This window comes from Perognathus longimembris, chromosome 17, assembly GCF_023159225.1.
Source record: "Perognathus longimembris pacificus isolate PPM17 chromosome 17, ASM2315922v1, whole genome shotgun sequence".
In the NCBI taxonomy this organism is placed as follows: Eukaryota; Metazoa; Chordata; class Mammalia; order Rodentia; family Heteromyidae; genus Perognathus; species Perognathus longimembris.
The window spans coordinates 1,190,569-1,201,670 of NC_063177.1; the positions used below are offsets into that span (position 1 = coordinate 1,190,569).

The 11,102-nt window shown below is 42.0% G+C and overlaps 1 protein-coding gene across 3 annotated transcripts in view; it reads right to left on the reverse strand.

Moving 5' to 3' along the window:
- The window catches only part of Tmem220 (transmembrane protein 220), a 24,493-nt gene extending 13,938 nt beyond the window's left edge, over positions 1 to 10,555 (reverse strand). For all 3 annotated transcript variants that reach the window (XM_048367079.1, XM_048367078.1, XM_048367080.1), the window contains exons 1-5: positions 10,451 to 10,555; positions 10,018 to 10,047; positions 8,141 to 8,201; positions 5,382 to 5,505; positions 4,264 to 4,323 (exon numbers count right to left, since the gene is read on the reverse strand). In XM_048367079.1, coding sequence (XP_048223036.1) covers positions 4,264 to 4,323; positions 5,382 to 5,505; positions 8,141 to 8,201; positions 10,018 to 10,047; positions 10,451 to 10,546 — 371 coding nt within the window. In that variant the 5' untranslated portion in view covers positions 10,547 to 10,555. The remainder of the gene's footprint in view (positions 1 to 4,263; positions 4,324 to 5,381; positions 5,506 to 8,140; positions 8,202 to 10,017; positions 10,048 to 10,450) is intronic.
- Between the last annotated feature and the right edge of the window lie 547 nt (positions 10,556 to 11,102).

Below are 11,102 nucleotides of genomic sequence, written 5' to 3' on the forward strand. Positions count from 1 at the left end.
TCCCTTCCAATTTCCTGGTTCTAATACCAGTATACCTGGTTTCCAATATACTCAGATAAGATACAGAGATAGTGTAGGTACAACCACAGGAAGGTGATACAGGAATATAATCAATAATAGAGGCTACAGTTACTTATGGCATGTTGAAAGTAGTTACAACTGTGATATAACAATCGTTTCCATAACATGGAGTTCATTTCGCTTAGCATTATCTTATGTGTTCATAAGGGTATAGCTATTGGGCTCCTGTGATCCTCTGCTGTGACTTGCCTAAACTTGTGCTAATTATTCCCTATTAGGGAGACCATATAGTCCATGTTTGTTTGGGTCTGGCTCACTTCACTTAGTATAACTTTTTCCAAGTCCTTCCATTTCCTTACACATGGGGCAATGTCATTCTTTCTGATAGAGGCATGAAATTCATTGTGTATATGTACCACATTTTCCTGATCCACTCATCTACTGAGGGGCATCTGGGTTGGTTCCAGATTCTAGCTATGACAAATTGTGCTGCAATGAACATTGTTGTGCTGGTGGCATTAATGTGATTTTGTTTGTGGTCTTTTGGATAGATACCCAAAAGGGGGCTGCTGGGTCATAGGGGAGTTCTATGTTTAGCCTTCTGAGGAATCTCCATACTGCTTGCCAGAGTGGCTGAACCAGTTTACATTCCCACCAACAATGAAGAAGGGTTCCCTTTTGGCCACATCCCCTCCAACAGTTGTTATTGTTAGTTTTCTTGATATAGGACATTCTTACTGGGGTGAGATGGAATCTCAATGTTGTTTTGATTTGCATTTCTTTTATGGCCAGTGATGTAGAGCACTTTTTCATATGTCTCTTGGCCATTCTCATTTCCTCATCAATAGTTCTCAAACTCTTCAATGAAATTGAAAGAGAACGTTCACTACCAGACACATTCTATGAAGCTACTATAACCCTCATCCCAAAACCAGGCAGGGACTCATCACGGAAAGAGGACTATACACCGATTTCCCTGATGGATATAGACTCAAAAATTCTCAACAAAATTCTGGCCAATCGACTTCAACAGGTTATCAAAAAAAAAATCATATATCACGATCAAAGTGGATTCATCCCAGGGATGCCAAGTTGGTTCAATATACACAAGTCAATTAATGTAATCCACCACATCAACCGGAGCAAGGTAAAGAGCCACATGGTTATATCACTCGATGTGGAGAAAGCATTTGATAAAACCCAGCACCCATTTATGCTAAAAGCCCTGGAAAAACTGGGATTCCAGGGAACATTTCTGAATATAATCAAAAAACATAAAATACTTAGGAATAACCTTAACCAAAGAAGTGAAAGACCTCTACGATGAGAACTTTAAAAACATGAAAAATGAAATTAAGGCAGAACTAAGCTCCTGGATTGGGAGGATTAATATAATCAAAAGGGCAATATTGCCAAAGGCGATCTACAAATTCAATGCGATACCCATTAATATCCCAACACAATTTTTTAATGAAATAGAGGAAGCAATCCTGAAATTCATATGGAACAATAAAAGACCTAGAATAGCAAAAACAATCCTAAGCAGAAAGAACAGTGCTGGAGGAATTACAATACCCAACTTCAAGCTGTATTATAAAGCTATAGTAATAAAAACAGCTTGGTATTGGCACCAGAACAGGCCTGAAGAACAATGGAACAGAATTGAAGACCCAGAAACGAACCCACAGAACTATGCCTACTTAATCTTTGATAAAGGAGCTAAAACAATAGTCTGGAAGAAAGATAGCCTCTTTAACAAATGGTGCTGGCAAAACTGGTTCAACACCTGCAACAAACTAAAACTAGATCCTTATATATCACCCTGCACCAAAATCAATTCCAAATGGATTAAAGACCTCGAAATCAAAACAGACACCCTGAAAACACTAAAGGAAGGAGTAGGAGAAACACTTGGCCTGCTTGGCACAGGACGGAACTTCCTTAACAAAGACCCAGAAAGGCTACAAATCAAAGAAAGGTTGGACAAATGGGACTACATCAAACTACAGAGCTTCTGCAGGGCAAAGGACATAGCTCTCAAGATAAACAGAAAGCCCACAGATTGGGAGAAGATCTTTACCAGCCATTCAATGGACAAAGGCCTCATATCTAAAATATATGCAGAACTAAAAAAATTACCTTCATCCAAAACAAAACCGCAAAGAACCAATAGCCCCCTCATCAAGTGGGCTAGAGACTATTTATTTATTTTTTATTTTTTGCCAGTCCTGGGCCTTGGACTCAGGGCCTGAGCACTGTCCCTGGCTTCTTTTTGCTCAAGGCTAGCACTCTGCCACTTGAGCCACAGCGCCACTTGTGGCTGTTTTCTATATATGTGGTGCTGGGGAATTGAACCCAGGGCTTTATGTATGCGAGGCAAGCACTCTTGCCACTAGGCCATATCCCCAGCCCCTAGAAGTTTGTTCTTAATAAGACTAATTAAGTCAAAATGATCCCCTTTTCAACTATCCAATTAGTAAAAATTCAAAATTTTAACAATATATTCTATTGGCGAGGGCATAGGGAGACAGTCACTTTTATTGATTGCTAGTGTTAATACAAAATGCACAGCAGTTCCTGTGGAGGGGAATCTGAGAAAGCACAGTGAAATATTAATGATGAAATTATACTTTGATCCAGCAATCCCGCTTCCAGGAATTCATCCCAAAGCCATGAGTCTAAAATCATTAGATATATGTAGAAGGTTAATTGCAACACTATTTTAATGGCAAAATCCTGGATATAATCTATACAGAGGAATACATGGAATTAGAAAGTCTTCATATACTATAATGAGCTCTAAGACATAGGTGAGAAAGCCAAGGTGTACGGTATATACCACACTATCACTTATCTATGTATACCACACTACAACTCATCTATACTTAGCAGGAATTGATAGAAATGTTTCAATTTGTTGCACCAAAAATCCATGGGATAAGCTATAAAACTGAAAAAACTTCACTACCTATAAGAGAAGGAAAGATTTAGGGCCCAAGGGATAGAGAAGTTAGTTGATTTTTTCCTTATATATTACCTTGTAGATTTGACTAGGAAGCCATGTTGATATTGTACACAATTATAAAAAATGGGTACATTAAAAAAAAACTGTACCTAAAAATGTGTGCGCGTGTGCACGTGTGCGCGCGCGCGCACACACACACACACACACACACACACACTTGAGACAGAGTCCCAGTATATACTTAGAACTCATGATCTTTCTGTCTTCTGATTACAGGTCATTGCTAATACACTGCTAATACATTGTTTCCACCTGCTGACATCTAGTATTTCTATATTTGTATATTTAAGGATTATCTTCTGTAAGCAGCAGAGAGTTTTAAATCTCTTGCACAAGTTGAAAATATTTGACTCATAACTGGAATATCTGTTACACTCTTGATATAAGTTCTGATGTATCTGGATTTTTAATCTCTATTTTAACATGTGCTTTCAATTTGTGCCACTTGCCCCCTACTTTCCTTTTTTATTCTATCTTCTCTTTTCATTTCCTATTCTCTTAATGCTACCCCAAAGATTACACCATTTGTTCTTTAACTCTTCTCCAACAATCCAAGGTCTGATCTATAGAAGACTTTAACTCCATTTATAATACCTTTGAAACTTACATCCTACTCTTGTCATGTATTTTAATTCTATATTCTTAAACTCCATGAAACATCATTATTATTGTTTTGTTAATATCCATTTTATATTTATCTTACATGTTCTTGCTCCTCATTCTTTTCTGAAGTTTCTGTCTGAGATGATTATTTCCTTGAAGAATGCTTATAGCCTATACAGGAAAGGTTGGAGTTCATGCACATATAAGTGATCTGTTACTCACTTCCCTTATGAAAAGGAAAGATTAGGATGGGAAAGATTTTCTTTAAAGATTACTTTTTTCACTTATGTGTCTAAATTTTCTCTTGAAGCCAGGTATTGATGGCTCATGCCTATAATCCTAGCTACTCAGGAAGCTGAGATCTGAGGATCATGGTTAAAAGCCAGCTTGGACAGACAAATGCAGGAGAGGCTTATCTTCAACTGACCAGAAAAAAGCGAGAACTAGAGGTGTAGTTTAAGTGGTAGAGCACCAGCCTTGAGCAAAAAAACTAAAGTAGAGGGCGAGGCCCTAAGTTCAAACCCCAGTTCCAGTATGTAAAAATTTTTTTTACTTACTACCTGGTTTTACCAACCTTGAGGTCATGTGATTTGAACAAAAGGCTGAAAACTTACTTTGCTGAACTGTGACACAAAGCCATCCATGCTGTGATGATCACCAGGCCAAACAGCTCCCTGGAAAACAGTTTCATATTTCATAGTGTAAGGTACCTGCATCTCACTCTCTTACCACCACGAGGAAAAGTATAATCAAGAAAACTCTCCAGATAAACTGTATTATCTCTACTTGTCTGAGACCTCAGTGTTAGGCAAGATGAGCTCAAATCTGTATATAGTTTAGCAGGACTTGGAGACCAGGGAGATAAATAGTTTGTAGTAAGAATCAAATTACATTTGGTATGCATATATGCTTATGGATATGTATTTAAAAGCACATGATTTTTCCATAGGATTAAAAAAGAACAATAATCATCTTCTGTCAGTGCCACTGGAGGCCTACTTGAAGCTCACCATAATTCCTGGGCTTATATTGGAGCCATTCAGCCTATTTGTTTACATCCCATGTACAGTCCCAGCCAGGTCGACTCTCTAGTTTCCCACAGATGACAAAGCACACCTTAGTACTGATGACTATCTCACAAATCTCTGGAACTTGATGTTGGCAGATATTAGTAGGGGTTATAAATGAAAGCAAATAGTCTCAGTAAGGCCAAGAGTCAAGGGTGGGAGGAAGGAAAGGAAGAGGTGGTAACAGATGAGTAAAGGTTCATGGTGAACGGAGGAGATGACATGTGATACAGGAGGGTAAGCTTGGCGGAGGTGGTTATAAAATATTGACCTCTAAGATGGCTGTTTACACTTGAGGACTTTGACTTAGCCAAAGGTGAATTGAAGTGCTGACAGAGTTACTACTCTCTTAGTTGACTGGACTGAATATATTATACCTTGGCTTCATTACAGGGAGGTCAAGGCCCAGGTGCCTACAGTAATAGAATAGAGTAAGTAGGTAATGACTTTGGGTAGGGGCAATAATGGAGTCTGACAGATAGGTGAGTTTTGAATCCTGGCTCCATCATTTCCTTAGCTTATCAAGGACATGTTACCTTCCTTACTTCTCATGATACGGTTGGCGAGTTAAATCATCACTGTGAACAGATAAATTGGCATTACAAAGAAATAAAGGGTTTCTTGGTTCCACCCTACCCCTCCAAAGAGCAAAAGTCACTGCTCACCTGCCTTCTTCCTCATGTAAGATGTTCTGTTGTGTGTGAAATAGGAGATGGTACGCCAAGCTCACAGCCCATGCTACACAAAACACCATGTGTATTGCAGAGATGCTCTTCCAAATAAAGTTCCCTAAAAATACATATCTCGATGCTGTTAGTCACTGGATCACATCCAGAAACAATCTCTTAGTACCTGCCTTGTCATAAACTACTTTCAGGAAAGAGATTCAGAAAAGACAACATAGAGGTTATAAGGTGCATTAACTATAAACTTCACTGGATATTTTGTTTTTGGTTGTCTAGCATTTCCCATTTCCATGATGAGTAGTACCCTTATTTTCTTTGAGGGACTTACACTTTCTATACCTCTTGTTCCATGTGGGCCATGATTTGATGTTGGGAGTTGTCACAAGGCCAACAGATTGTGAACCAAGGCCAATAACTCACTTCTAGACCTTTGGGAGTGAAGATATAGAGCCTATTTTGTTGGACTTTGTTCTGTGAAAGTGGAGCTTCAGGGAGTTTCAGAGCTGCCCTGTGGAGCCCAAGAGTAAAGTGAGGGCAGCAAGTGGTAGAGCTGAGAATTGGAGAGAGGTCTAACATGAGTCCTGAGTGCCTAAAGCCAACATCACCCATAGTTTTCTTCAGTAAACAGCACCAGTTTGATATCTTCTTAGCAGATAGCACATTTTAGATTTATTTCTTTCTGGCTTGGAACTAACGAAGCCTTAAACGATCCCCTTTAAGGATGAAGATAAGAGATTTCAGGTCCTAAAATGGAGCCAAGGTATGTAAGGAAATAGAATTTTCTCCATAAAGGTGAGAATCATCAGTGTTTATCCCAAGGCCCCTGGAAACATTCAAGCCCTCCAGTAGAAGCTGTTTTAAAGAAAATGAAGAATAATCTTTCAGGATTGATAGTCCTCATTAAAAAGAGATTAGTAGGGCTGGGGATATAGCCTAGTGGCAAGAGTGCCTGCCTCAGATACACGAGGCCCTAGGTTCGATTCCCCAGCACCACATATGCAGAAAACGGCCAGAAGCGGCGCTGTGGCTCAAGTGGCAGAGTGCTAGCCTTGAGCGGGAAGAAGCCAGGGACAGTGCTCAGGCCCTGAGTCCAAGGCCCAGGACTGGCCAAAAAAAAAAAAAAAAAAAGAGATTAATAACAAATACAGAGTATTTTTTCTAAATATTGTTTTCCAGTTATAAAAGTGTCCAATCTAAGAGCTTTTGTTTTTGTGTCTTTGTGCCAGTACTGGGACTGGACTCAGGGCTTCACACTGTTGCTCAGCTATGACTAGTACCCTACTACTTGAGCACATCTCCATTTCTGGGTTTTAGGTGGTTTATTGTAGATAAATCAATGAAACTCTTAATTGAGTCTCATGGACTTTTCCTCCCCTGGGCTGGCTTTGAACTGGGATCCTCAAATCTCAGCCTCCTGAGTGGTAGAATTATAGATGTGAGCCACCAGCACCTGACTCAACCAAAGGTTTGTTGAGAATTTCTCAGGACTATAAAAGATAAGATGTTTTCCTCAGCTTTGAGCTAGGTAGCCTGTATGCAATATAAACCAGTTATTTTAAATAAGCTCTTCACATGTATACTCACAGGGACATATCGGTAAGGAGTTTATAAAAGGGGGGGGGGATAAAAGAATAAACATATGCACAAGACTCTGCCTTGCAGCCATTCAGTTATTCAGCAACCATTACATACCTACTGTTAGCCTGTTCAGACTACGATGGACTGAATACTTGTGTCCATCTCAAATAGGTAGGTTGAAATCCTAACCCTAAGGTGATAGTGTTACCTTTGGGAGGTAATCAGTTAATGTGAATGGAACCTTCATGAATGAGAGTAGTGCTCTTGAAAGAGGCCTGAGAAATCTCCTTCTTTTTGTCCTCTACTGCTGTGAGAGGACACACAGCAAAAGGGCCACCTGTGATTGGAAGCAGTCCTTCATTAGATACAAACTTGCTGATACCTTGATCTTGGACATTCCAGCCTCCAGAACTGGAAGAAATCCATCTTTCTTGTTTATAAACTTCCCAGTCTATGATATTTTCTGTAATAGTAATTTAAATGGATTAAGGCATATGTAAGCTAGAGTAGTGCAAAAATGCATGGGATATAATTCTGCTTATGAGAGGTTTATAATTTAGTAAGAAATGGATATAAAAGCATGCAATGCATTACTGTAGATTTTATGTGCCCTGGGAGATTAGAGAGAGTAACATACTCTTGAAAAATGAAAAGATTTGTTATAGACATTATAGACAGCTTCTATTCACAAGTGGCAGTTCACACACATAGATTTTAGATAAATTTAAAATAAGAAAGCAATTAAGGTGAATGGTGTTGCTCGAAGAATTTGTAAAGAAAATGAGTTAAAATGAATTATAAATAATAAATGTATAATATGTATTGATTGCCACTGAGTCTAAGACCATAAGATTAGCACTTAGATTCTTGTCAATTTTATACTTGTTTAGTGGCTTAAGAAATCAATGCAATGACTAAAACCCTTCTCTCTTGTGAGCTAAACTGCACAGCAGATTCTATTTCAGCCTTAGAGGTCCTGGATCCAAATTAGTGAGTATGGCAAGTCCTTCCAAAAGATGGGTAAGGATGATCTGGATTAGAATGAACCCCTCTTATAATCAGAAACAAGAAACAATGCTTTATAGAGTCCTGGGAGCTGGGTAGGAAGGTTCTCATTATCTAAGGAAATCTGATATCCATTTGGAATTCAAAGTTCATACCTGCGACAAGAGGGTTCAACCCAACAAGCAGAGTCAGTACTGCAGGTATCATGTATACCATCTGTTGGCAGAAGGAGAAATACCTGGGTTAAGAAGTATGTAAAAGAGGCTGGGGATATGGCCTAGTGGCAAGAGTGCTTGCCTTGTATACATGAGGCTCTGGGTTCAATTCCCCAGCACCACATATACAGAAAACGGCCAGAAGTGGCGCTGTGGCTCAAGTGGCAGAGTGCTAGCCTTGGGCAAAAAAACGAAGCCAGGGACAGTGCTCAGGCCCTGAGTCCAAGCCCCAGGACTGGCCAAAAAAAAGAAGTATGTAAAAAATGCATGATATGTGGAGGTATCCAGACGATAAAGTTGAGATCAGTGTTCATCAAGCTCCCTGATTTTCCTCTAGGTTTTAGTACCCTTTTAAGAAGTAGCCACCTCTTTTTACATAACTGATCACCATGCCAACTTGGAATCTCACCTGCTTCCCTCCTAAATAGTCAAGTAAACTAAGTTTATCCTTGTGTTCACATATAATATTTAGTTTAATTCAACACACAGCCATTGAAGTTCATGCAGTATTCCTAATACCACCCTCCCTGTCTACCTGCCACAGCTGTTACCCCAGCTCATGTGAGCCACAATGCTGATGAAGAGATGATTTAGTGGCATGATAGGCAATGCCAGAGTGTGATACTACTGCACTAAAATATCCCCCAAACCTGATTAGAATTTCTCATTATAATTCCGCTGTTCTGACTTGTTGTTCATCAATGCAGTCAACATAATTCCAAAGCCTAAACATTATCTCCTCTGTGACATTGTACAGTCTTATACATCTGTGTTGAAAGAAAGTGGGGACAAAGCTGGTTGCTGGTGTCTCATGCCTGTATTCCTAGCTACTCAGGAGGTCAGATCAGAGGAGCAGTTTGAAGTCAAACTGGGCAAAAAAGTTCACAAGCCTCTTATCTCCAATTAATTAGCAAAAAGCTGGAAATAGAGATGTAGCTCAAATGGTGGTAGGTGTTAGTCTTGAGTGAAAAGGCTAAGACCACGAGGCTCTGAGTTCAAGCCCCAGTATAGATACACACACACGGAAAAATTCAAATGTCTCAAGACATTCATGGGACAATCTTCTCCAAAGGGCTCAAGTCACACCAGTGACTAAATGAACGCTGTAGGTTTTATGGGCTTTAATTGGTTTCTTTAAAAATAACTCTCTGAATTAACAGAACCATTGGTCTTAAGCTTGCCTTTGCCTAGTCAAATGTTTGCTAGAGTTTCCAGTTTGAACCTCATGAGGGAGGTTTGGCTGACCTTGATAGAATACTCCAGAACAGTGTCCTCAGTTCTGACCGATTCAAAAGGAATATGTGACTGTCCCTTGGTATCCAAGGGCCATTGGTTCCATCACTGCTCCTTCCCCCCCCCCCCCCCAGGATACTACATTCAAGGACGCTCACATATTTGCATATTAACCTACACACTTTCTTCAGATGGCAGGGATGCTCAAATATTTGCATATTAACCTACGTACTTCCTTCGGATGGTTGCCATAATGGTTAGCAATAATTCATATTAAATGTTCAGCACACTGAGGCACTGAGAAAGTGATAGGACTCATATTGTTTGTAATCGTGGTGTTATTAAGGGGATGAGGATTGCAAGTGTTTCTCTCGCTGGAAAGACCTCTTAGGAAATAAAGGTTTGATGTCTAAGCTTTTTAAGCAAATGAAGCAGAATGAGAGGCCACCAGATAAACCTGTGTGATGTGTACAACTACACAACTGTATCAAATTAGAGGGGAACGTTTTTGAGGCAAGCACTCTTGCAACTAGGCCATATCCCCAGCCCGAGGGAAACGTTTTTGAAAGTAGGCCCCTACTCACCACCCACAGCTCTGCATCTGGATCATTGACCTGGAACACCAAAACATCACCATGTTAGTGGACATTTGTTCTGTTCCATTTCTATTCATTTGCAAATAACCAGACGCTGCAGCCTTGAGGGTCAGGCAGTCTACAGCCACAGATGGGCCCACAAGGACGCAAGCTAGCTAGTGAAGGGTTTTGCTGGGTCTCATCTCGTCTCCCCTCAGGGCCGAAGGGGCAGGAAGGCGCCAGGCCGCTCCTGCTCCTCCCCGTGGTCGGGAGTGACCACCGGCGAGGCCGGCGCCCGGCTCTCTAAAGTTGCAGCCTGGGGCTACCCCACAAACGTACCCTCACTTCTGGTCCTGCCGGAACCCTGAGCTCCCCTGAGACCCGGCCAGTCGGCACTGGAGCCAGGCTTGTGGTCCCCCAGCCGCGCACCAGCCCGGCTGACCTGCACAAAGGCGGCCAGCGCGAAGAAGGCGGCCATAAGCGCGTTGCAGGCTCTCCACAGGGCGCGCGGCCCGGGCCCCGCCGCGGGAGGCGCCATGGCTCTGGAAACCCGCCAGGCAAGGCCGCGGTCGGGGGGGGGGGGGGGGGGGGGAAGGGAGGGGTCGGAGGCAGGACCCAGGGGCGTAGCCCTGTCCCGGAAGCGTGGCCTCTGAACCTGACCGGAGCCAGAGCCGAGGGAGGGGCCTGGTGGGAGTGGACGGGGCGAGGCTCGGGGCGGTGCCTTAGGGGCGGTGCCTGGCTTCTGGCGGCCTTCTCCCTTTGCCTCCTTGACCTCAGCTGCTCACCTGGCATCATCTGCAGATGACCTCGCACTACCTTGAGGTGGCATAACACTCGTCAAAGCGGTGGCCCTAGGCCTCGTTCTGCAGTTGAATCCAGACCTCCCCAGGCGCGGAGGGCAGTGTCACAGGTGGGGAAAGCTAGTTTCAAAAGGTCTAGGTGGCTTCCCAGGGGCACCCAGCCCCTGAAGTGGGGTGCGGTAGAAGGTGGTGGAATGAAGGCCTGTTTGAATCTGTCCTGATGTGGCTCCAATGCCCTTTTCCACCTAGACTGAGGTTACCTTCCTCACATGAAAGCAAACCGAAGGGAATGGA